General features: G+C 42.2%; 1 protein-coding gene across 8 annotated transcripts in view; it reads left to right on the plus strand.

The window, feature by feature from the left end:
- Window positions 1–24,839, plus strand: part of PIR (pirin) — an 81,651-nt gene that overhangs the window by 51,905 nt on the left and 4,907 nt on the right. For 7 of the 8 annotated variants that reach the window (XR_016348229.1, XM_075914348.2, XM_075914341.2 and 4 more), the window contains exons 7-8: window positions 11,086–11,130; window positions 17,810–17,892. Coding sequence is in view for 7 of the 8 variants with exons in the window: in XM_075914348.2 (XP_075770463.2) it covers window positions 11,086–11,130; window positions 17,810–17,892 (128 nt within the window). In the remaining variant the exon portion in view is untranslated. Of the gene's footprint in view, window positions 1–11,085; window positions 11,131–15,340; window positions 15,656–17,809; window positions 17,893–24,839 lie in introns of those variants that run through there. The other variant, XM_089775067.1, reaches the window with a different exon arrangement.

The raw sequence follows: 24,839 nt of genomic DNA on the forward strand, positions 1-24,839 counted from the left end.
TCAAGAAAAAAGAATTCAGTGTTGTTCATCGCTGTAACAGTTCTGAAGTACAGGCAGTCCCCGGGTTACGTACAAGATAGGGATTGTAGGTTTGTTCTTAAGTTGAATCTGTATGTAAGTCGGAACTGGCGTCCAGATTCAGCCACTGCTGAAACTGACCAGCGGCTGACTACAGGAAGCCCGAGGCAGAGTTGCTCTGCCCCGGGCTTCCTGGAATCAGCCGCTGATCAGTTTCAACAGGCTGAATCTGGACGCCAGTTCCGACTTACATACAGATTCAACTTAAGAACCCCAGGCGTCCCCAAGTCAGCTGCTACCCCCCAGCAGACCAGGGAGACGCGGAGCAGCTTTTCTCGCCCCGGAGGACACGGGCAGCGGGACCGCGGCGCATCTGGGCGTCCCACCGCTCCCGTCCTCCGGGGCGAGAAAAACCCCGTTCATAACTGCAGATCCGATGTAAGTCAGATCCACGTAACTCGGGGACTGCCTGTATTGCATAACAAATTGATTTTACTTTTAGTAAAACAATGCAGAATTTTTTGTTGTTTTCACATTTACCAGAGGAAAAAATGATCTTGGGATTTATGCTACACATAACAGAAAAACAAATTATCTTTTTACAGATTTTTCACAGGTTTCAGCACATATAGGCCAAAAACAACAGGGGAACAGATAGTGTAGGAGCCAAACCTGATTAGCAAGGTAAGCATGAAAGAAGTAGATTAGACATGGGGCAAATATGTTATCATGGAGGAGAAGACAGATGAATTTAGCAGTTGCAAGCCATACTCTTGGGCAGTGTTAGTGAAGCGTCAGACCTTTGTGTGGGAGTTTACCAGAGATGTGGTACTCTGAAACATGCATTGTCTATCATTTAAAAATGTTAGACTTTCAGTAGGAGACAGAAGGATATTGGAATACATCAGTGGCTTTCACACTTTTTTTTCCCCCATGACCAAGTTGAAGAAAATTGTTAATGCCCCTGACCCAACATCATTTGAATAAAGTGTGGGCTCCAAGGTGGGCTGAGGACAAGAGCTTTGGGCTGTAGTAGGGAACTCAGGCTTTGGTGGCGATGTCAAGACTGGGGCAGGAGGAGCTTACCTCGAGCAGCTCCCGTCAGCGATGCAGTGGCAGTGCTAAGGCAGGTTTCCTGCCTATCCTGGCACTGCAGACTATGCTGCGCCCCAGAACCAGCTAGCATCAGGTTCCCAGCCAATGGGAGTAGGAAGCTAGTGCTCAGGGCAGGGGGAGTGTGTGGAGTCCTATGCACTCTTCCACCCCCTCTCCCAGGAGCCAGGCCTGCTGCTGGCCACTTCTGGGGCATAGCACAGTCTGCAGTGCTAGGACGTGCAGAAGCCTGCCTTAGCACCCCCACTGGTCACTTGATCCCCATGTAGCAACGAGACCTAGTGCCTGTCATTGCAAACCCCTAGTTTGAAAACCACTGGAATACACCCCTCTTTTTCAAGCAATATGTTTTGTAAAAGTGATGCAGAAAAAACAGAAGGGAAATGGCTAAAGGAAGGAATTAGGGATTTGGAATGCACAGAGAAAAGAGATGAAAGATACTTGACAATTTAGAAGACCTGGAGCACCAAAAATAGACTTTTGGTTTATTCTAATATACAGGGGTCGACAAATTATGGAAAACCCTACTTGCCATACAAAAAAGGGACTCGCCACCCTCCCCCACAAAAAGTGGTTTTTTAATGGCATAAATTCCTAATAAGAATAAGAACAGTAATTACTAATAAGTTATTAATAAATATCTTATGAACCTCTACCTTTTCTCTCTGCTGCCATGTCTCCTCCCCTTGCTCCATCAGCTCCCCAGGTGCCTCCTGCCCCCCAGCCCCTCACCCTCTGCTGTTCTGACTCCTGCCTTTCTCACTGCCCTCAGCCCTCCTGAGACCTGCCCCCCTCCACTAGTCCTTCTCTCCGCCCTGTGCCCACTTCTCTAGTAGCCCCACTCTGATCGTGTGAGCTACCCGTCCTCATCCCCTCTCCTAAAACCTCCCTCTACACACCTGCCCTGCCTCTCTCCTCTGGTGCTGGTCCCTCCCCTGAAGGTGTCTGCCCTTCTGCTTCTCCCCCAGAATCCCTTGGCACCTGCACCTTCCTGGTGCCTCCCACTTCCCTCACTGCCTCTGCCCCCTTTGCTCTCTTTTTCCCTGATACCCACCCCCTCACCACCCTCTGCCCCCGTTCCCTTCATGCCCCTGTGCCCTCACAGTTGCCTTTCTCCATCACTGCCTTCCTCATGCCCACCCCTTCTTTCAAGCCTTCTCCCAGCACCTCCTCCTCCCCCTGTAGCCCCCAGTGCCCTTACCCTCTCCTCTCCCAGCATCACCCTGTCCCCCCTCCCACTGACACCTCCCCTCCTGCCCTTTTCCTCATTGTCTGCACTTGGCCCCCTGGTATTTGTCTCTCCTGCACCCCTGTCCCTTGGTGCCTTCCCCTTTCTTCTTCTTATTCTTCTCCTGACCTCCTCCCCTCTGGGATCGGGGGGAGCAGGGTGCAGGGTGTAAGGGCGGTGCAGAGCCAAAGGGTTGCAGGGAAGAGGGAGAGCAGGGGGTCCAGGGTGCTTCTTAAATGTGACAGTATTTTGGCTGGGGGCAATGCCAGTTCACAAAGTGCCAGATAACAAAGATTTCAAAGGTAACAAAGATTTGCTCAACTGCACTTCTGGAGAGCCTCTGTCACACTGAAGTACATGTGCCTTTTATACCTGAACATCGATACACGAAGATTTAATTTATCTTCGTTTGTTTTCTCCTTCATAACTGACTTTTTTTCCTGCCTCAGTCCCTAGCGATGTCACAAAATTCACTCCCTCTTCGACAGAGTATGATGTCACATACACTGTATTATTGTTTCAATTATATTAATCCAGTCTGTTCTTCAGAGTAAAAAATTGTGGAGGGGAAATTAGTTAAAAATTTCTGTGACAAAACTGGGTATGGCCATTTGTGGCTTTTTTGAGGATTGAGATGAGTATGAAGTGCTTTACAGCTCAGAAAAGCTGCTTTCATGCGGAGGGCACTAGTGCAGCTTTGTCGAGATTCATTGCCAGTTTTCCAACGGTGGGAAAGCTAGTAGCTAATATACCCTAGCACTCATGATAATGTCATTGATGGAAGAGCTCTATAATCGAACGGAAAACTACATTAGGGTTTGGGAAAGCTGCATTGAGTCATTGGCTTTCATTACCCAAGGCCAGCACTGACTGACTGATGATAGGATCTTAGGCATTCAGCAGAACACCATTTTCTTTTGAGACCTCAAATATACCCATGACATTGTCTTATTGGCTCAGTTTGGTGAATCCCTGCTGCTGATGGTTGATCTGATTAGGCAAGAAGCAGAATGCACTGATCTGGCTTTTAATCCAAACAAAATTAATCTCCTGGTCATTACAATCAAGCAGCCAACAGCTCTAGCTTACAAGCAGCCAAGTATTACCCTGTCTGGTTAAAATGCTGAGGAGAGGAGATGGCAACTGTCAAGTACTTGGGCAGCATCATTAACCAAGCTGGAAGATCCTCAAAAAAGGCAGACACTCCTATAGCAGCAGCCACCACCATGTTCCAGGCCCTTCCGCAGCCACTGTTTGGGCTGTCAGGACATCAAACTTGCAATGAGATGCAGTTCTATAATACTATACCTATACCCAGTCTACTGGACAGCAGTAAAATGTCAGACTTGAGGAAAGATGAAGAGTGACACATTGGTGGTTTTGATTCTTGCTGTCTTTGTCAGCTGCTCCATATTAAGTGGCCGAACAAGATCAGTAATATGAATATACATAGCCAGATCCACTAGCCATCTCTGTCAATTCTTGGTCTTCGTACAATAGAGGACTACTGAATTTTGAAGTGTGTTCACCAGCAAATTCTGCTGCAGAGATTCCAAGTCACCTCATTAGATCACACAAGCTTGCTTGTTGCACCAAAATCAAGGCTTGATGGAAATCTATGAATTATTTTCTGCACATCTTATTAAGTTTAGCCATCTTTTTTAAAAACTGTCTCAAAGAAACACTCAGGTCCAGAGACATCCCAGCCTCTGCCATGAAGTTCATAATTGTTCTGAAACAATAACATGGATAAAAACTTAAAAAACAACAAATAGACTAGTAGCACCTTAAAGACTAACAACCTATTCTTGCTTACAGACAACCCCCTAACCTGAAACGTATTCTTTCTGATAACCATGCCACACAACCACATCATAAGCCTCCAGGAACCAGGCCCTGCAAGCAGAAAAGATGCCAACTCTGTCCACATATCTACGCGGATGAATTCATCACTGGAGCAAACAACACACGCCACAAAATCAAAGGGTCATTTGGCTGCTCATCTAGTAATTTGATATACACCATCAAATGCCAACAGTGCACCTCTACTATATATATTGGTCAAATTGGACGTTCTCTGCAGGAAAGAATCAATGGACACAAATCAGATATACATAAAGAAAATACTCAGAAGCCAGTGGAAGAACATTTCTGTTTACTTAACCATAATCTCACAGATCTGAAGGTGGCGGTCTTGTCACAGGCCAGCTCCTCAAGCCAAATACTCAGGGAAAGCTTGGAATTAAAATACATATGCAAATTCAATTCAATTACTTAATCAAGATATGGGGTGGTGGACCTTTTATCACTGGAGGTGCTAACAGCTTTCTGAATGGTATCCTTCCTGCCTTAGAAATCTATCCACTGTCTTTGATCTTTATCTAGTCAGGTTTAGCACCCTTTTTCCTGATACTTTATGTATAGAGGTAGGGGGTGGACAACAGAGCATCTTTCTCTTCCCCTGTCCCTTCCCTTCTCCTTTTTATTTTGAGTTTTCTTATCCCCTAGTCATAACTCTGGTCATCTGAAGAAGTAGGCTGTGCCCAGGAAAGCTCATGATACCATCTATATGTTTTGCAAATAGTCTGGTAGCACTTTATAGACTAACAAAACATGTAGATGGTATCATGAGCTTTTGTGGGCATAGCCCACTTCTTCAGATGACTGGAGTCCAGATCCAAGAATAAATGGGGGGTGAGGGGGAGGGGAGGAAGAGGGCAGAAAAGAGAATAAAGGAGGGTGAAAGAAAAAAAAGAGAGAGAGAGACAGACAGTGAGTATTTGGTTCAAATAGTTACCAGAGGCTGATAAGAACAATTGGCACCTCCATTGTTTGGTTGGTTAGTTAAGTCATTAGGATGCGGAAGGTAGTGTGTGAGCCAGCTCATACCATTTTCATAAGAATTAAACTTTGTAAATGAAGTTAAGTTCCAATGCTTCCCTGTGTATTTGGCTTGTGGAATTGGCCTGAAGCAACAAGGTGACTTGGAGCTCTATTAATGAGTGCCCAGGCAGATTAAAGTGTTCTCCAGCAGGTTCTTGTGTATTGCCTTTTCTATTATGGATAACAACAGCATAATATTTCTGTGGTTACTACCTTCACCCTTACTGTCCTTTTCTGAGTGGAGGCAGAATAGCTCCCTTCTTCAAGTCATTGTGGATGATAATCAGTGCACCAGTTAATTTGGAATAGCCTGTGCGGTCATGGTGCAATATTTTTACATGTCTTGAGCAGCTCATGGATGACATTATGGACTTCTTATGGTTTCACATATTTTAGCTTATGGGCTGCAATCCAAGTCTCTTCTTGGTTGAAAAAGGTGGCTGTACCAGAACTTTCTGACCCATTTCAGTCAGAAGGTGGATAGAAGGCAGAGGACTGCTGAGGAGTGCCTTGAAATGATCTTCCCACTGATACAGCTGATATTGCAGACTCGGACTGAGTCTTTACTAAACAAAGCTGGTGCCACTTTCCCCTTCAAACATTGTAAGGTGAACATAAGATGTGGGGATTATGCCTGTTCCAAATGGGCTGCACGAGTAGAACACCAGCACAAAGACATGATGTTGTGCAACTTATACCTCAGATCAAATGCTGTCTTCAGCTCTCAAAATTAACATACCTGTATACATTCAGTGGTGGATTATTTTGAGCTACAAGATGAATATATTGGAAATCTAAAAGTACATTCTACCCCTAAGCTTAGTATAGAAATTGAGTGTAGAAATGGAAAATTCAAAGCACCAAACAGCCCGGGTATTGTATACAACGTTGCTGTTTCCCAGTTACATACAATTTCTGTTAGAGAAATTCCATTATGTCATTTTCTCATTTGTATTCTAATTCTCAATATTTCTTTTGGCCTGCCCACATTGCCAGTGAAATCAACAGTTAAACTCTTTTTTTTTTTTTTTTTTACTGGGAAGAGGACCGGGGGCAGCAGAAGTTTTAGCAGAACTTTTAAGTCTGGGAACATAGCAGTGGGAAAGACTACATCATCAGAATAAAAAAAACAACAACCCTCTTTCCTGAAACAATAGGATTATAATAATGCCAAGTAAGTGCTGTGAGCTCTACCTGGTCTCTAGGGCCTCAGCACTCTATGTTTAATGAGTCTTTCCCTATGTTTCTATTTCTGGAGACAGCTAGTGACCTTAAAACAGAAGTTTATGTATTATGTTTTTCCAGCCTAATGACAGACTGATAAACAGAGTCCAACTATCTGCGTGTTCAGGGCCACATTCCTGGGAGAGGGGGCGGGAAGAGGTGGGATGTAGATTTTTTTACAATTATTTTCGGCGGTAGTTCACATGCAAGTACTATTAGATGTTTTCTCTAAATTTGGGGTGGGGGGAGACTTGGAAGAAAAATCCAGATGGTATTTCAGAGGGGCATGCTTTACTGCTGTGACAAGTCTCCAGCATAATAATAGTTTGTGTATACCACTTTTAGATTTCCAAGTATTTTACAAATTAGGGAAACTGAGGCACTGGTCAGTGAAGTAATTTACACAAGGTTAGTGGTAGAATCAGAACTAAAACTTTTGATTCTGTAACTGCTCTAAGCACTGTACCAAGCAGCTTTTTCAGAGTCTGCTTTTCAGATAGATAGGTGATGTAAGTGTATTGGGTTTATGAAAAGTTTGGTGTGTTTTTTTTCTTTTGAAAAACTTAACAGGTTGCCTGATTCTCCCACTACAGGGATAAAAGTAAATCTGACCAATAGCCTTGCTTCTCACCTGTGCCAGATGTAATTATAGAGCCAAAAAGAAGCACTGTGTTAATTTTGTTTATTGGTAATTGAATTTTAAAATAATTATTCACAAAATCCTTGTTACTGCAGCGTTACCATTGCAAAGTTAATCAAATGGAAAAAAAATCTCTAAAAATGTGAAGGTTAATGTTTCAATAGCAATGTTATCTTGGCTGCATTGTGCAAAGCCAATTACAGGATAACACACAGTGGATATTAGCCACTACACTGAAGAATCTGATCAGTAATTGAAAATAATATAAACCTTTTTAACTCACACTAATGACTGGGAAACCCATGCAAATTATTGAGTTTAGGAAATTACTAAGAATGTGAATAAGACGTCTCTAATACAATCACCAATGAGAATAGTGTATATATATCTCAAATGAGAAACCACAACTTCTCTTAAATGTAATTATTTCTTCCTGTAACATTAAAGTGAAAGATCATTACACAACAAGAAAGGCATCCTTACATTTAATTACTCTCCCTTGTGACTTACATGGTAGAGGTGATCAATCAAGTGTAGCTAATAATAGAAGAAGGCTTTGAAACGAAAGTATGTGGTAAAAATGTTATTCATGGGTTTGGAATGGATTATAGGGAAAATACTTACTAGGGATAAATTCATCATTTTGTCTTACAGAAAAGAAATGAGGAAAAAGCTAGGAACACTTTGAAGAAATTAGTGGGCCAATTCCTTATAAAGTATAAATTACTGAAATGATACTAATGGAGCACGTGGCTGCAGGTGTTTAGAAGCATTGCACAAAGAGAAAGGATCCAATACAATATTAAACTGTCCTAGTAGATAAGGAGAGAAGACTGAAAAAGCTCTGAGGCTAATACAGAATTACTGTGAGGAAAGTAATAAAATGAACATGATTCTGGAATTTACATTTCCAAACCAGGAAAGGGAATCAAAAACATCTCTTATGAAATAAAGAGTTAAATGCTTTTCCTTCCAATGATAGTTGTATGGAATTTGTGGTATTTTCTCAGAGACTTTATGCAGCCAAAACAAAAGGCGAAGAACAAACACACTGAAAATTATTTAAGCTAAGCTAACATCTGAGAGGGCTGACAGGAAAGTATGGAAAAACTAATTTTAATGCAGTTAAAATGTTTACAATCAGGTGAAGTAAATGATCTGGTGGGGTTATTTTGTGAATTCCGTAATTAGTCAGTGACCTGTCTGATCATGCAGCAAAGTTATTTAAAACATTTTTTCAAGGATGAAGTCACTCAGATTGAATATAAGAGGAAAAGAAAAACAAATCCAGAATGTATATACCAATTTCATTGTATGGCTAAATATTTAGAGGAGTTCTTCCAAAACTAAAGGTAGGAACCAATCAGAGTATGCCAAAGGCAGGATTGTAGGATCAATCCTGTAAAGTGCTGAGTGCTTCTTCAGGGATAATGGAATCTTGAAGTGGCAGGAGTGAGCCCCGTGTTAAGAAGACTTCAAGGGTACCACGCTTGCTCGAATTCCAATATAAACAGCTTAATTAAGGCAGAGTTAAGATGTGGGTGCAGTGTTAAGATGTGGGTGCATCTAATAATCAGCAGGCTCTTCCTGACCATGGTAGTTTAAATGCCCCACATGAAAAGTTAGAAATTCTGAGGTGAGGCCCACTTTGCATGTCCTGTATAAAGGTAAAATAAAGAGCCAAGATCAAACACGAGAAAACTAGGAATTGCAGGGTTAAGGTTGCATTTCTCAGACAAAACATACATTCACACACAATCTTAACCTTGGGATGTCAGCATGTTGTAGTAGCATTCTTTGGAGAGGAGATGATCATGTTGAAAATTTGTATCACTTGTTTTTTACTTGTTTCAAACTAGTAATATTAAGGTAACATTAGGAAATTGTCTCAGAGGGGTTAGTATCTTCGGTGCCATCTTATAATCCTTATGGGTTTTGCAGATACCCACTAACAGATTTATTAGATCCTCATTTTATTAGGATATTGGTTTAATGTATGGTTATCCGGACCCATTGTAACTGTGGCTGAGTTGTTGACAACAAGGAGAAAAAGCCACTCAGTAGGTCCATTATTATTATTTATAGGCTCAGCCCCCATTGTGCTAGGCATGACCATAAATGAATGAGCTGGTTCATGTCCTAGATAGTTTAGAACTAAGGGTACGTCTAGATTACATGCCTCTGTCACCAGAGGCATGTAGATTAGGCCACCAGACATAGGAAAATGAAGCGGCGATTTAAATTATCCTGGGATGAGGTATACCTGGGTGGTCGACAAATACCTTTGATGTCGACACCCGCGCGTCCAGACTATCGCGCTGAGCCGACAAACAGCTGATCAGCTGTTTGTCGGCTCAGCGTGGCAGCCATGTAAATTTAAATGAAGCGGCGATTATTTAAATTGCTGCTTCATTTTCCTATGTCTGGTAGCCTAATCTACATGCCTCTGATGACAGAGGCATGTAGTCTAGACGTACCCTAAGTCCAGAAGCAGGGAATCAGCGATGATGTACAGATCACATTCAGACTTGCATTGGATTGTATGAATTCGAGACTTGGTTTGGAACTGAAGTAAGCATAGAGAAAATGGCATTTTCTTTGTTAGGGACAAATGTGATATTCCAGATTCTTTGTGCTACCAAAAAGTGTTAGGACTGTTCAGTTTTATATAGACAAGGTGAGTGAGATACTGTCTTCTTCTGTCTGAAGAAGAGATCTGTGTGGTTCAAAAGCTTGTCTCTCTCATTCCCAGAAGTTGACCCAATAAAAGATATTACAGTAATTACTTGTTTAACACATGCCCGCTTAACACATTTTTGCAATAGCATGATTATTTTTAGGGAACGTTTTTTGAATAACACAACTGTCCCCAAAATAACATGAAAATAATCAAGTGGTGGACTGCTTTGCACAGCAGTATAAGTTGGCAAAAACAATGGTAATATGCATGAGCAGATGAATACACGAGTTTATCTTTGTGTTTTAACAAACCGTGGCAACTTGTGTTTATAGGTGATGTAATAAACATTTTTTATGAGAATGATCCCCATCATGAACGGAGATCAAAAGTAGTGAAAAGCTTAGAAAACGCCATATCTTGCTACAAGCAACTTTACAACAAAAAATAAAAAGCAGCAAAAGCAGCTCTCTATCAAAAGGTTTTGTTGTGTTCAATCTAAAAAAAAAAAATCAGCTGATGAACAAGATAGACCTGTTCCATCTTCATCATCTAATATTGATGTTGACCCCCCACCAACAAAAAATTAACTTCGCCACTACCACCTGAAACACAACCCCCACCTTTTCCATTATTTTTAATGGGAAAATTGACCCCGCATAGCACGTTTTCACTTAGCATGAACATTTTCAGAAATGCATCTGTCATGTTAAATGAGGAATTACTGTACCTCACTCACCTTTTCTCTTTAAAATTCTGGGACCAACAGAGCTACAACACCAATGCAAACAACAATTGTGCAGAAGCCTAAATTAATGTGGGGGATAAAAATGTGCCCCATAACAGACACATGGGAATTTTTTTCCAGAATGAGTAATATTGGAGAACTTTCACCTTGTTTTTATTTTTGAACATATTTTTGTGGTTATTTTTAGTGATATTTCTGTCCACTTTCTTTGCTAAAGTTCTGCACAAATAATAGAAGAAACTGGATAGTTATGCAGAAGAAATAGTAAAAGTGATCACACACACACAAAAAAAAGGAAAAAATATCTAATTGTTTCCAGTTCTAGTAATCTCAGTTATTACTTTTAGGAGATACAAAATTTGCAGATGAAAATACGAGCTTTTAAATTGTAGTGTCACTTTAAATTGGAATGAATCTATATAATTACAAGAGCCACTATGGAATGTATCGTGGAAACCAAAGCATATAGTATCAGTATAATTCCATGCAGTATTAAATACGAGTACATTAAGATTATGAATGCTAACCTTTAATATTGCTTGATTATATTTCAGGATGGACATCTTTTATTTACACACTGTCTGGCAATTTGTATGTTGGTAAGTTTCCCATTAAACTCTTATTTCACTTGTTAATAGGGAGGATTCAGCTTCTGAAAACTACTGTTCTGCAGGAAAAAAGGAAGATCAGGCCTAAAAATAATTTAGATCTTGTACTTAAAAAAATAAAAATAATAAAAGTATGTGGTTTACCACAGTGATCTGTCAGTGTGCAATAGTTTATACTATTCACTTCCACTGGGTATTAAAACATATGCCACTGATGCTATCAGGTTTTAATAAAAAGTATCCCAAAGAACTCAGTTACATTAAGAGATGAGACTTTAATTGTCAATATCACTTCTCAGAGGTTTGACAACATAGTAAAACTGACTATGACGATGACCCTGTCCAGCAAGTGATTCTAGGCTGATTCCTATGTCTTCACAAAGTACTCATGGGGCCCCAAACAGTGCAGGGATATACCATATGAGGCAACTTATATACTGTGCTCATTAAAATGAACTTTATAACAAAATGACATAGATATTGTCTTGAGCAAATCAAGGAATATGAAGAGTGAAATGTTCCATCTCTTTACTTAATTTTTTTAAACAAAAACCAGTCAGATGATAATAATGTCTAGCTTTTATATAGTCGTTTTTATGAGTAGCTTTCAAAGCATTTTACAGAGAAGATCAATATTATTTATCCCATTTTATAAATGGGAAAACTGAGGCATGGGACACTGATGTGACATGCTTAGGGTCATTTAGCGTGTGTCTACCCTGCACCCTTAGCTCGAAATAAGCTATGCAAGTTGAGCAAATTGCGTAGCTTATTTTGAGTTAATTTCAAAATAGCTTATTTCAAAATTTACTACTGTCTCTACAGCACCAAATTTCAAAATAAACCACTTATTCTGAAACATCCCTTAATCCTCATGGAATGAGGTTTACAGGGACATTGGAATAGTGAGCCCGTTATATTTTGAAATAATGGGCTTGCTTAAAAGATGCAGAATAGCTATTTCAGGATACCTGAAGTATCCTGAAATCGCACTGCTGTCTAGACGTACCCTTAGCAAGCCAATAGAAGCACTAGGAAGAGAACCCAGGTTTCATCCAGCACACGGATCTGTCCACTAAGCTATGTTGCCTCCCATAAATGGCCTTTCTCTCATCTTTTCTTTTTTTTTTTTTTTTTTGAATGGTGCGAACTACTAGATTCCATTCTAGGCCAACTGGGTTGGGGCAGAGCAAAGTCACTGTTCCTATCTCTAAGACACACTCCTGGATGAAGAGCTTATGCCTGACACCCTTCTTTGGGACATGGGACTCTATAAACCAGCCACAGTAAACTACCAGCATGCATCACCCCTTTAAGCCCCTGATAGTTTAGTTACAGTGCCCCAGAACTCCACCTTGCTGTAGGCATGATGACCTTCTTTCAGAGAAAAATGTAGCAGGCAAGCAAGGGATACAGGCCTCATAAAGGAATTTCTTAACCATAGTCACTTTTAGGAAAGCACTGTAGTGTTACAGATTTTTAAACATAACTAACAGTCCCAAGACACAGCAGCTACGTCTACACTGGCAGCTTCTTGCGCAAGAACCATTTTGCGGAAGAGTTCTTGAGCAGAAAGTCTTCCACAAGAGCGCATCTACACTGGCATGTGCTTTTGCGCAAGAGATGTGCTTTTGCGCAAGAGCATCCATGGCAGTGTGGACGCCCTCTTCCTCAAGAAAGCTCTGATGGCCATTTTAACCATAGGGGCTTCTTGCACAAGAAATTCATGTTGCCTGTCTACACTGCCCTCATGTGGAAGAGCTCTTGCGCAACAGGGCTTATTCCTCATGGGGAGAGGAATAACTCTTCCGGAAGAAGCCCTGTTTTACAACGCGATACTGTAAATTTACTTGTTCAAGAACACACGTGCACTGTAGACAACAAGCAAGTTTTTGCACAAGAACAGCTGTTCTTGTGCAAGAAGCTGCCAGTGTAGACATAGCCAACCTGTTTAGGCTGTTCTCAGAATCTCTGAGGCCTAGTCAACATTTTAGGCTCAGCATCTTCTCCTGTCTTTTCCATCTTCAGCCCTGTCTTCTGTCATGTGGAACTGGACTCCTCCCTTCTCATGCAGCATCACCCCCTTAAATATGCCCTCTGATGCAATGTGCTTATGATGAGCGTAACTGTTTACTGTAGGCTAACTTTTGGCTTTGCCCCAGGCCTGTGCAAGGGGCATAGGGTTACCAGGTGTCCGGTTTTGAATCAGACAGTCCAGTATTTGAGCTTTCTGTTCGGGAAACCAATTGAGACAATATACATGAGAAAATATAAATGTCCGGTATTTTCTAAATAAGATGTAATGCAGATTCTGATGTAATGTCGTGTGTGTCCGGTATTTTTGTTGAAACCGTCTGGCAATCCTAAAGGGGCAGCACATAGTTACACCAGATGCCAGATTGAATGAGTGTCTTAATGTGGTTTCTGGCCACTCCTCTTGCTCAGAGTATCCATGTCAGCCCTCTACCAGGCACAGATTATGTGTGCCTGCTCAGCTGTGCTAGCTGGTGCATATGTGGATGGAGTCAAGGACCCTCCCATTCCGTGTTCCTACTCAGATGTTCTAGAAGGGGAGTAGCATCATGGAAACAGCTGTCCCCTGTGTTGTAACCTGCCAGATGAGTTGCTCATGCTAGATTGTGCCGGAGTATCTTAAATCACCTTCCACTCCCTTGTGCAGGTGTGATTAGGGCAAGTCACAACCTTGCTCTAAATTGGCAACCAGAAACAAAAAGAACAAGATTTGGTAGCAGTATAAAGTTTGATTGCATGTCATGTGGTGATTCTAGCTGAATATTTTCATCCAACTGGGTTGAGTAATATACCTTATAATACTAGAATTTTCAAATGTTTTTAAATCTTAGCTCCAGAAAAAAAACAAAACCCCAAAATACTGGGGAACACATAAGTAGTAGTTGAGATAGTCACACACTGAAAATATTACAGTGTACATTTAAAACCTGTTTTTTCAGGTTGCTTTCCCTTTCTTTTTACAAATGTTTGGACAGCCAAATCTAAGCAACACTTGCAGCACAGCTATTTTCAGTGGGGCTTTTGTGAATTTCACTGTTAGACTTAGCATTCTTGGCCAAGGTCAGTGATGGAAAATATTTATCTAATTTGTTTGTATTTATAACTGAAAGTCATTTTAAAAACTTTTTTTGTTGGAAACTTTCTTTGCTTAATGTAAGAAAAAATAATTATACTGATAAAATATAAGAGAAATCACCTCTGAGCATAGACACTAAGGCAGTCCCCGGGTTATGTACAAGATAGGGACTGTAAGTTTGTTCTTAAGTTGAATCTGTATGTAAGTCGGAACTGGCGTCCAGATTCAGCTGCTGCTGAAACTGATCAGTTTCAACAGCGGCTGAATCTGGACGCCAGTTCTGACTTACATACAGATTCAAGTTAAGAACCCCAGGCTCCGCGGCTTTGCTCCCCATCCCCCTGGTCTGCAGACCAGGGGGACGGGGAGCAAAGCGGCAGAACACGCGGGCAGCGGACAGGGGGACGGGGAGCAAAGCAGAGCAAAGCCGCGGAGCACGCGGGCAGCGGACAGCCCAGACGCGTCTGGGCTGTCCGCTGCCCGCGTGTTCTGCTGCTTTGCTTCCTCTCCCTGGTCTGCTGGAGACCAGGGAGAGGGAGGGCCCCGTTCGTAACTGCGGATCCGACATAAGTCGGAGCCGCGTAACTCGGGGACTGCCTGTATTTTCTTTTGTGCTGCTCTACTGCCCTTTTGCAAACATTTTACACACTTTTTTGCAGTACTGGAAAATAAATGTACGATGTTACAAAATTTACTCAAAGGCCTACCATTTAACCATGGTGCCAGAAATTGCTAGAACACAAACAAAACATACGGATTACATCTATGTATGTATCACATTTTAAATGTTTCTTCAAATCACAACTTTGTGGCTCCTATCCATGTACTATGACAATGAGTGAGAGAGAGCAATAATCCCATATAAAGTCAAGCCTGCAGTTCCTTGGCAGACTTGCGCTAGTCAAGTCTAAATCCTGATTCCCTGGAAGAACAGTAGAAGAGAAATCATGTAGGAAGTGAAATGGGTCATTCTTAAAAGGAAGCTGATGCTATGCCTAGAATATGGGCCACTTTTAGACTTTATTTTGTTGGCTTGCAAAGCACAATGCAGTTTTCAAAATTAATGCTTTTGTGTTCTTTCTGTATATATAGAACAAATTGGTTCCAACAGCACTCTTTGAATATCAAACTACATTATGCACCCAAAAGAACACAGATGAGTATATTCACTGTCCTTGTACAGCTGCCCTTTCAGTGATCCATGATTGCATTTAAGGAAATTTAGCTCTGCCCTTCCCTATTATAGCGACAAGGAGTCCTGTGGCACCTTATAGACTTAGGGTACATCTACACTAGCTCGTTAGTTCGAGCTAGGTAGGGTAATTAGGGCAAGCGGAGTTGCAAATGAAGCCCAGGATTTAAATATCCCAGGCTTCATTTGCATGTTCCCAGGCGCCGCCATTTTTTAATCCCCCTTAGTCCAAACTCCGTGCCCGCAGCTACACGCGGCATGGAATAGGTAGTTCGAATAAAAGATCCTAATTTGAACTACCGTTACTCATGGAATGAGGAGTAACGGTAATTTGAATTAGGATCTTTAGTTCGAACTACCTACTCGGTGTCTCGTGTAGCTGCAGGCACGGAGTTGTACCAGCCTACAAGAAATACATTAATTCCAATATACAAATGCTATTTATCTGAAAGGGGTTCATTGCAATTTAATTTGTCCATTTTAAAGCCTTCCCCATGTTGAAGTGCTTAAAAATGTCAATTTAAGAAAAATAAGTCATTTCTTACTCCTAACATAATTCAAGGGATTAGTTTTGAAAAGTATTCCCACCCCGCAGCCTACAACTAATAAAAAAGTCCACCAATCAGGTAGAGATAAGAATTTGTGGTGAGGTTAGGGGAAGTCTTCATAACAACTAGAAAAACTAAATTACATCCTGTGAATATGTGACTAGTAGTTATTCAAGATGAAGAGGACCCAATAAAGATTCTATTCATCTTCTTAAGACCAATATTACAGGTATAAGTGAACGCTAAGTGGTAGGCAGGGCCTTGTGAGGGACTGCTATACTGGGTGTGAAATGTAATATGAAAGTAAATAATAATCCTATTTGAATATGTATCAAATAGTTTTCATAAGAATGTGACTATTAAAATTAAAGGCATTCCTCTTCTCTAGGCCTCTTTTTTTATCCCTTTTATTAACATACGTGTTAATACTGTTGCAGTTGTTCTCAATATTTTCTATAGAGCAACACCATGTTACACCAGAAAGAAACTTAGGGATTCATCTGTCTCCTCTCGTATCTAGCCATAAAGAAAAAGATGGCAGTGACCACTTTCCAGACCTGTTTGCAATCCCTAGGTTGAGAACTCCTGTACTTAATCTATCTGATGCATTCACCTCCATCACACTTCTTCTCTCAACTGGACAGTACTCTAATTCCTGTAGCCATGGTCTGTCAGAGGATGTATTGGGCTTAACAGAAGGCGGAGAAATGGCTTTTGTTCATCAGCTGCAGAAAGTAAAGTAAAAGACAACTGAGGTGGACAGTCGGTATGTGTGAAAGGCAGAGTGGGAATCTTAGAACAGAGGTTCTCAAACATTTTCTTCATGAGCTTCCCCCCCAGACATGTTATAAAAACTCCACAGCCCACCTGTGCAACCACTACTGGGTTTGTGCAGATAAATCCAGGGTTGTCATTAGAGGATAGTGATCAGGGCAATTACCTGGAACTCCATGCCACAGAGAGCACTGTGAAGTTAATGAAGGGCACGTCTACACTGGGGGACAAAGTCAAGTCAAGCTACGCAACTTCAGTGATGTTACTTGCATAGCTAAAATAGCTTAACTCAATTTTAGGTACTGTCTACACAGCAGGAAGTAAAAGGAAGAACGTGCTTCCTTCGACTTTCCTTACTCCTCGTGAAATGAGGGTTACAGGAGTTGGAGTAAGAAACCCATTATTTTGAAATAGTTTTGAAATAACAGGCTTTCTGTGTAGACGTGTACTCTGTTATTTTGAAATAATATGAGTTATTTTGAAATAAGTGTGCCCTTAGACATACCTAAGTTCCTCAGGCTTCTTCTTCAGCTCAAGGTGGAATGGTTCAGAGCTCTGGGTTGCAGTCCCATGCAGGGCCTTCAGCTTTCTGCTCTAGGCCCCAGTGAGTCCAAGACTGGTCCTGCTTGGTGGCCCTTCTGACACCTGCTTGCAGTTCCACGGAGGGGGGCATCCCGGAAAAACTCTGCTGCATCCAAGGAACACATCTGCTCTTCCGAAATGTTTTTCAGAAGAGCAGACGCTTTTTTTTGACTTCCCTGTAAACATCGTTTTACAAGGAAAAAGGGATGTTCTGAAAAAGGTTTTTTTCCCGACATTTGGCCCAGTGTAGAAAAGCTTCTTCCAAAAAAAGAAGCGGAGAAAGCTTTTTCCAGAAGAACTGTGTAGTCTAGATACAACCTGGTTGAGAACCATTATGTGAAGATGAATGCAAGAAAATTATGTGTGTTCTTAAGCAAAATAGCTCTCAGCAGAAAGAATGATTTGCATAATTTGCAACTTTCTTTGTATCATTCATTGTTTTTTTACATATCTGGTCTATTCAAGGCACTGATGATACCCAACAAAAAATAGAACCCCACTACACAGCTGTGTTGGATGATGGCGACTCTGTTCAGTTAGAAAACAAGGTAATTCTGATCCTGTCCTCATGCCTAGAGTTTATAACTTATTTCTGTAAAAGATTTTGGATTGCAATTATCAATTTTATTTCTTTGGTATTTCCATCACTCCCCTCTCACCCCCTGCCAGTCTTTTAATGCACAGAAAATGCAAGTATACATAAGAAATATTAGGACTAGGAAGATGCAGGCATGTCCATTTAGAACTAGTCTTAAAACCACTTTTTTATTTTTTCATAATACATATCAGTTCCCCCCTGGTGTTGGAAACACGTCAGATTAGGGGTGAAATCCTAACTCAGGAGCTTTGCCATTGACTTCAGTGAGGCCAGAATTCCACCTCAGCTGTTTGTTTCAGCGCCTTTATTTCTTCTTTCATAATTCTGAACATTCTAACCGGGTAAAAGTGAAGTGTCCACTTTCACAAAGAAGGCAAATTTCAATTTTAGTAATCTTTTTTTTTTTTTAAAAAAAGCAGCTAATCCCCAAGTGAACATTATTTCTCTGGTTTCTGGAGAGCCTCCAGTGAATAAGGGGTTGTGGTGAAATGGGGCGTGTTCTGCTGGGAAGTAAGCCTGATGTGAATCTCAATCAGCCTCATCTATACCCTGTTGAGATCAACCTGCCACCTTCTTCCTGGAGTGTCCTGTTGCTGAATTCTAACTCCACCTTGGTTAGGTCCTAGTCCTCTCTCACATTATGAAGAGTCATAGAGTGGGACAGTGGGTGTGGGGCAGACCAAGAATAGAAAGTGATACACAAGGAGTGCAGAGTTGCTTGTGCTCAGACATGGGTTGGTGCGTGAATGAAGACTCTCTCTGCTTGGAGGAGACCTTATTCCAGAACTCCAGGACAGGAGTTTTGAAGGAGAGTAGTTAGTTAGTAGGTAGTTTGAATTAGAGATCCTAATTCGAACTATCATTTCTCCTCGTGGAGTAATGGTTCCATGAGGAGTAACGGTAGTTCGAATTAGGATCTCTAATTCGAACTACATACTCCGTGCCGTGTGTAGCCACGGGCATGGAGTTCAGACTAAGGGGGATTTAAAAATGGCGGCGCCCGGGAACATGCAAATGAAGCCCGGGATATTTAAATCCCGGGCTTCATTTGCAACTCCAGTTGCCCTCATTTGCCTACTTAGCTCGAACTAACGAGCTAGTGTAGACATACCCTTAGATAGGCCACTGACCAGCCATTAGATGACAGAGACTAGCAATTACTGACCCGGACTTCAGTGCTCAGCACAATATAAATACAAAGACAGAGAGGACTGGAGTTGAACTGATCACAGAGATGTTAAAAGCACATTACCAATTCCTATGAATCAGCCAGTCCTTTTGCAATTATATTTTTTAATAGAAAATGCAATCTGTAATCTTCAGTAACTGTTCTTGATGGTTACAAGATCAAATAAAGGTCAGGAGTATGCCAGATGAACTCTTAAAATAGTTTTTGGATGTCTTGAGAGTGGAAAAAGTCATCCAGTTTTGTCCAGGTATGAAATTTAAATATACATTCTGTATAATATACATTGACTTCTATGTAAACAGCTGCAGGGGCATAGATCATTAATTCTCTTTTGCTGACACCAGGGAACTGATTTACCCTTTTTTTTGACCTGAGAATTGAAATGTTAAAATCCCATAAATGTAAGTGTAAATAATATTTCACCCCCAGACTTCCCCACTAGTATCATATGAGTTGTCCTTTCAGGTTAGTGTGAATGATCCTGAAATGGAGATGAGGCCTGGTGGAGTCAAGGTAGCTCTCACAACTTTGCTGTCATATACCATTCCATCTGTGCTTTCAGAGTTTATATTTCCAAGTAACGTTTGGACCTTGTGTTCACTCTGGAGCCATCTATGGTACATGCTATACTGTGCTGAGGCTGTCAGTAGAGGGTATTGTAGGAGCAGTAATAGGCAAAATATTTCAGAAAAATATATGTGTCTTCCTGTCCTAATTTCAGACTACTGTCTATATAGCCACTGAAACGCAGTAGTTTAGCTTAGTTCGTCCATAGCTACCTTTTCTGTTAGCTCCACTGCACTTACTATCTTTTTTTGTGAAGATTACATTATGGAATACGAAGGTGGGTTGTCTCTATTCTGGAGACTCCGTGCTGAGACAGGTTAGCTCTTCTTTTGAGATCTAATTCAGGTCAGTATCTATGAAGGTATTTAGGCACCTAAGTCCTGCCTTTAGGCATCGCTCTGATCCACAAAACTCCCACTCAGTTGCCTAAGTTGTATGGTAAAAGTTCCCTAGGAGGCTATGTTTGATTCTGGGCAAGAGCACTGATGTCTCTGCTCTAGATGGCTGGGTACCTATCTGAGCAATTCATGAGCTGTAAAAGATAAACACACCTTTGCCTAACTCACCTGTGGGGTCAGATCTAGCAGGTCTGCTCAGAGGCCATCTAACGCCACCCAAAGTGGCCTTATAAACTTATTTATAAACTTTAGCCAAGGAGCGAGAGCATTCACATGGGATGGGAGATACCACAAGTTCAGGTTCCACTTCTCCCTCTGAGGGAGAAGGGATTTGTACAGGGATCTGCTGCCTCTCAAATGAGCGCCTTCACCATTATACTAGAGAGTCATTCTTACCGGCCCTATTAATATTTAAATATTCAATTAAAGTGGAATAATTGCAATAAGAGAGATTCAGGGAAACCCACAGAATACTCTGTAGCATGGTAGTTAAGGCACTCCCTTGTGAGGTGAGAGACTCCTTTTCTCCTCTTCTCCTCTTGAGGCAGATGCTAGGGGACTTGAACCAACTCCTCTGCCTTTCCCACTCCCTGGCTGTCTTGGGTAAAGTTAGACAGTCTTTGAGTACAGCTATTGGATAGACACCCCCACCCCCATGTTTGTTAGATAAGAAGTGCCTGTCTTCCTCTAGTTCCAGAGGGGTAACCGAGTTAGTCTGTAACAGGAAAAAAATAAAAAACAACAAATGGTCTGGTAGCACTTTATAGACTAACAAAACATGTAGATGGTATCATGAGCTTTTGTGGGCACAGCCCACTTCTTCAGATGACCCGTCATCTGAAGAAGTTTCATGGTCACTTTGGGATGGCAGTGCCCATGAAATCTCATGATATCATCTACATGTTTTGTTAGTCTTTAAAGCGCTACCAGACTGTTTGATGTCTTCCTCTAGTTTGTGGTTCAGAAGCAGACATAGGCACCTAACTCTGTGAGAGGGATGGGGCTTAGCACACACCCCTCTTGTGCATCTCTCTGACTGGCTAGCTTACAAGGCTCCCTGCCTAGCATGCTGACTTTGTGGATCACATTCTGAGGCATCTATCTTTCCCCATTCGTTATGTAAGAAGTCTAGGCACTTAATTCAGCTTGGTGGCTCACAGTTTGTTCCCTGATTTTTAAGTGCCTAAATTCCATAGTGGATCCAAACATCAGTTCCTCAGGTCCTGCATTTTGGGCAGAGATGGAAAGGGGGATATATGGGGAGAATAAAAAGCACCTTGCACTTCTTATATGCTAGGGCCTGGCAAAATCTTGTCTGACTGCTGGTGTGAGTTAGGCTAAGAGCAGCTCCAGTTTACACTCTGCTTTTCACAGTCTCCTGTGGTAGGGCTGCCAAATTTCTAATCTCACAAAACTGAACCACCTTGCCGTGCCCTTTGCCCTGCCCATTCTTTGAGGCACACCCTGCTTGCTCCATCCGTCTCCTTCCATTGCTCACTTTCCCCCACCCTCACTCACTTTCTCCAGGCTTGGGCATGGGTTTGGGGAGAGCGCTCCGCCTTGAGGTGTGGGCCCTGAGGTGAGGTTAGATATGAAGGGTTCAAGGTTCAGGGAAGGGTTTGGATTTTGGTAGGAGACTGGGATGTTGGGGGGCGGTGATGGCTCCAGATGAAGCTGTAGGCTCTGGGCTGGGGCTAGGGATGAGGGTTTGGGGTGTTAAAGGGACTCAGAGCTGGGACAGGGGTGGAGGGTGCAGGCCCTATTAGAGGTTTGGGTGCGGGAGTGGACTCTGGGCTGGCAACCCTATCCTGTGGGTGATAGGAAGCAGATAATTGTCAAAGTACACTCAGGCCACACCTTCTCCATCAGCAGCTAGGAACAGGGCCTCAAACAGCCATTTCTGCTTACTCTAGGGCCTCTTTTCTTTCTGACAGCACAGTGTGAACGGACCTTTACCGCAACTGAGACAGGCCCTGGGATGTTGCCAGTACAGTTGTCAAATCTGTAATATTTAAAAACTGGGCACTTGAACCCGAGTGCTAGAATCTCCCCTTTGACACTGCTTTCCTGTGAGGCCCCATTCCTGCTCCCTTTCCCCCCGCAGGCCTCACCACTGCCCTGTCTCTTCCCCCGAGACCCGGCTCCTGCCCTGACCCTCCTTCTCCATGAAGCCCCACCCTTCCTTTGGTCCTCTTTTTGCCTTACTCTATCACTTACTGCTCCTCTCTGCCCCCTCCCTCAGTGGATCAGGAGGCGCTGACTCAGGTGAGTGCACTCATGCTCTCAACACGGCGCTAAAGTTTATAAATGAGCTAGGGCTGGGAGCCGCAGATGTCTGTTGCAGATAGGAGCAGAGGTGGCCCTACCTGAGTAGCGACTGGCACAGGAGATGACTCCACACTTCCCCACCTTTCTTGCCCTCAGAAACTGGACTTTGGATGTCTGGTCAGTAGATTTCACTAGGCACTGTCAGGTCCACTTTTTGACCAGACTTGCTGCTCAAAAACCAGGATCCTGGCCACCTTATTTGCCAGTCAGTTGGAGACAAGGTATTTTGTGCCACTTATCAGAAATTTTGTAGCACACGATAGCTGATTCAAATACCAAAAAACACCAATGTTTCACTTACAGTTTATGTAACTATGATGAGTTCACAGATATCAGAGTTTTTTGTGTTCCACCATGCTGGGCTAATTTCTGTTCACTTTCTTCATGCATGTGGTCCCACCAACTTGTCATGTTAGGAGTCAGCAACCTTCGGCACAGAGCCCTTCAGAGTAATCTGCTGGCAGGCTGCAAGTTATTTTGTTTACATTGACCATCTGCAGGGATGGCCCCCTGCATCTTCTACTAGCCGTGGGGGGATCATGCCTGTGGATGGTCAATGTAAGCCAATGGGAGCTATCTCATGGCCCATCAGTGGAATAGATGAGCCACATGCTGAAGGCTGTCGACCCCTTGCTTATGTGAACAAGATAGGGTCTGGTCTAAGTCTGAAATGCACATGGGGAATCCAATCTTACATCTTCTGTTTCTTTTATAAAATCCATCATCCTCAAAAAATGTAATTGCCACTTGGATATAATCTGACTTCCACCCCCATCGTGCAGCCATTCTACAATGTGTTACCAAAACTGTTCAGCTGCGTGGGGCTACTTATTGATGAGAAATGTTCAGTCAGATTTCATTCATATCCTGTGGGCTCTAAATCATTAGCCACTTAGATTGACTCACTGCAGAAATTTGTGTAATCTGTAAGGACATGACTGCAGTAAAAAGCCGTTCGTATACAGTTGATGACATATCAACTTTGTTGATGTTATTTCCTGCTGAAATATGTAACAGTGTTCTGACTGAGGGATAAGATAAATGCCAAATATATCCACTTAGTCTGAAATATTAGCAATACAGAAGTCATGACGAGAAGCAGCCATGTGGATTCTCTTGCTTGCTGAGTAAGAAGAATCACTTATAAATACAGAGCAAGGTTAAGGATGTTGATGCGACTTGCGGTGCTGCCTTTCCTTGACAAATCCTGTATTTGGCATGGTCCAAAAGTGTTTATTCAATTGTGCAATTGCTTCAGTCTATGCCCTTATGTCCCATGATAATTTTGCAACAGCAGTACGTGTCTTTAAGACAATGAGGTTCTATTATTGTAATTTCCTCCTTGTGAAGCATCCAGCTGTTCATCTCTTTTGCTTGCAGTCGCTTCAGAACACAGCATTACATTTGCTCACTGCTTCAGGGCACTGGGATCATGTTACGCTTTCCTTGCTTATTGCACATTGACTGCTTATGAAGTGTCAAATTGACTTGCAATTGTTCTTGGTTTGTACACTGTTAGTGGCTATATTTGTTACCTCCTCCATCACTCTCATTTGGACAGGTAATTACATTCTGACAGCATATGCCTCACAGCTGTGTGTCATATTCCAGCATGTGACTAGATCCCCTCTGAAGCGCCTTTGCTATAGTGGCCATTGGATGTGGAATTCCCTCCACCAAAACCTGTGTCTTCTCCTTTTTTTCCTCTTGTTCAGACCTTAACTTTTTTAACCCCATATTCTATATTTTTTCTTTTCCGTCCTTTTTTATGTTAGATTTCCTCTTAGATATCCTCTTAGACAGTCAAAAGTGAGGGGGTTCATTCTGTTTTATAACATTTGAGGGCATTAAAAATGACAGGTTAAACCAGAGGTGGGGGAGCCAAAGGCCCAGGGGTCGGATGTGGCCCCTGGCTTGCCTAGATCTGGCCCCAGATGCTTGGGGCTCTCTCCAGAATAGGGGAGCCTGCACTAATGCTGCAGTCCCTCCATTGTTCCGCCCATGGGGCTGGAGCACACAAAATCTACTAGCTTAGGCCCCCCCTAATCTCTGAATGTGGGGAGTGTCTTTCTCCTCAGTCAGGGGCCACATCAGAGACTGTTTGTTTGTTTGTTTGTTTGTTTGTTTGTTTGTTTGTTTGTTTGTTTTGGCATCTCACTTGTGTCAGCCCCTGATTTTTCTGTGGGTCAGTGGCCCCTGACCCGAAAAAGGTTCCCCATCCCTGAATTAAGCAAAAGAGAAGTTGTGGATTGATTGCACCACATTGTAGTTAATATTTGGTAAACATCTCAGCTGTGTTCTAACTACATGTAACATAAACACGTATTGAGGATCACAAGTTAGTGCATGTACAAACGTGCAAAGGGGGAAGAACACAATTTGCTTCCATTTTCTTTTATCTCTTGCGTAGCAAGA

The sequence above is a fragment of the Pelodiscus sinensis genome, chromosome 1 (genome assembly GCF_052426305.1).
Source record: "Pelodiscus sinensis isolate ZL-2025 chromosome 1, ASM5242630v1, whole genome shotgun sequence".
NCBI lineage: Eukaryota > Metazoa > Chordata > Testudines > Trionychidae > Pelodiscus > Pelodiscus sinensis.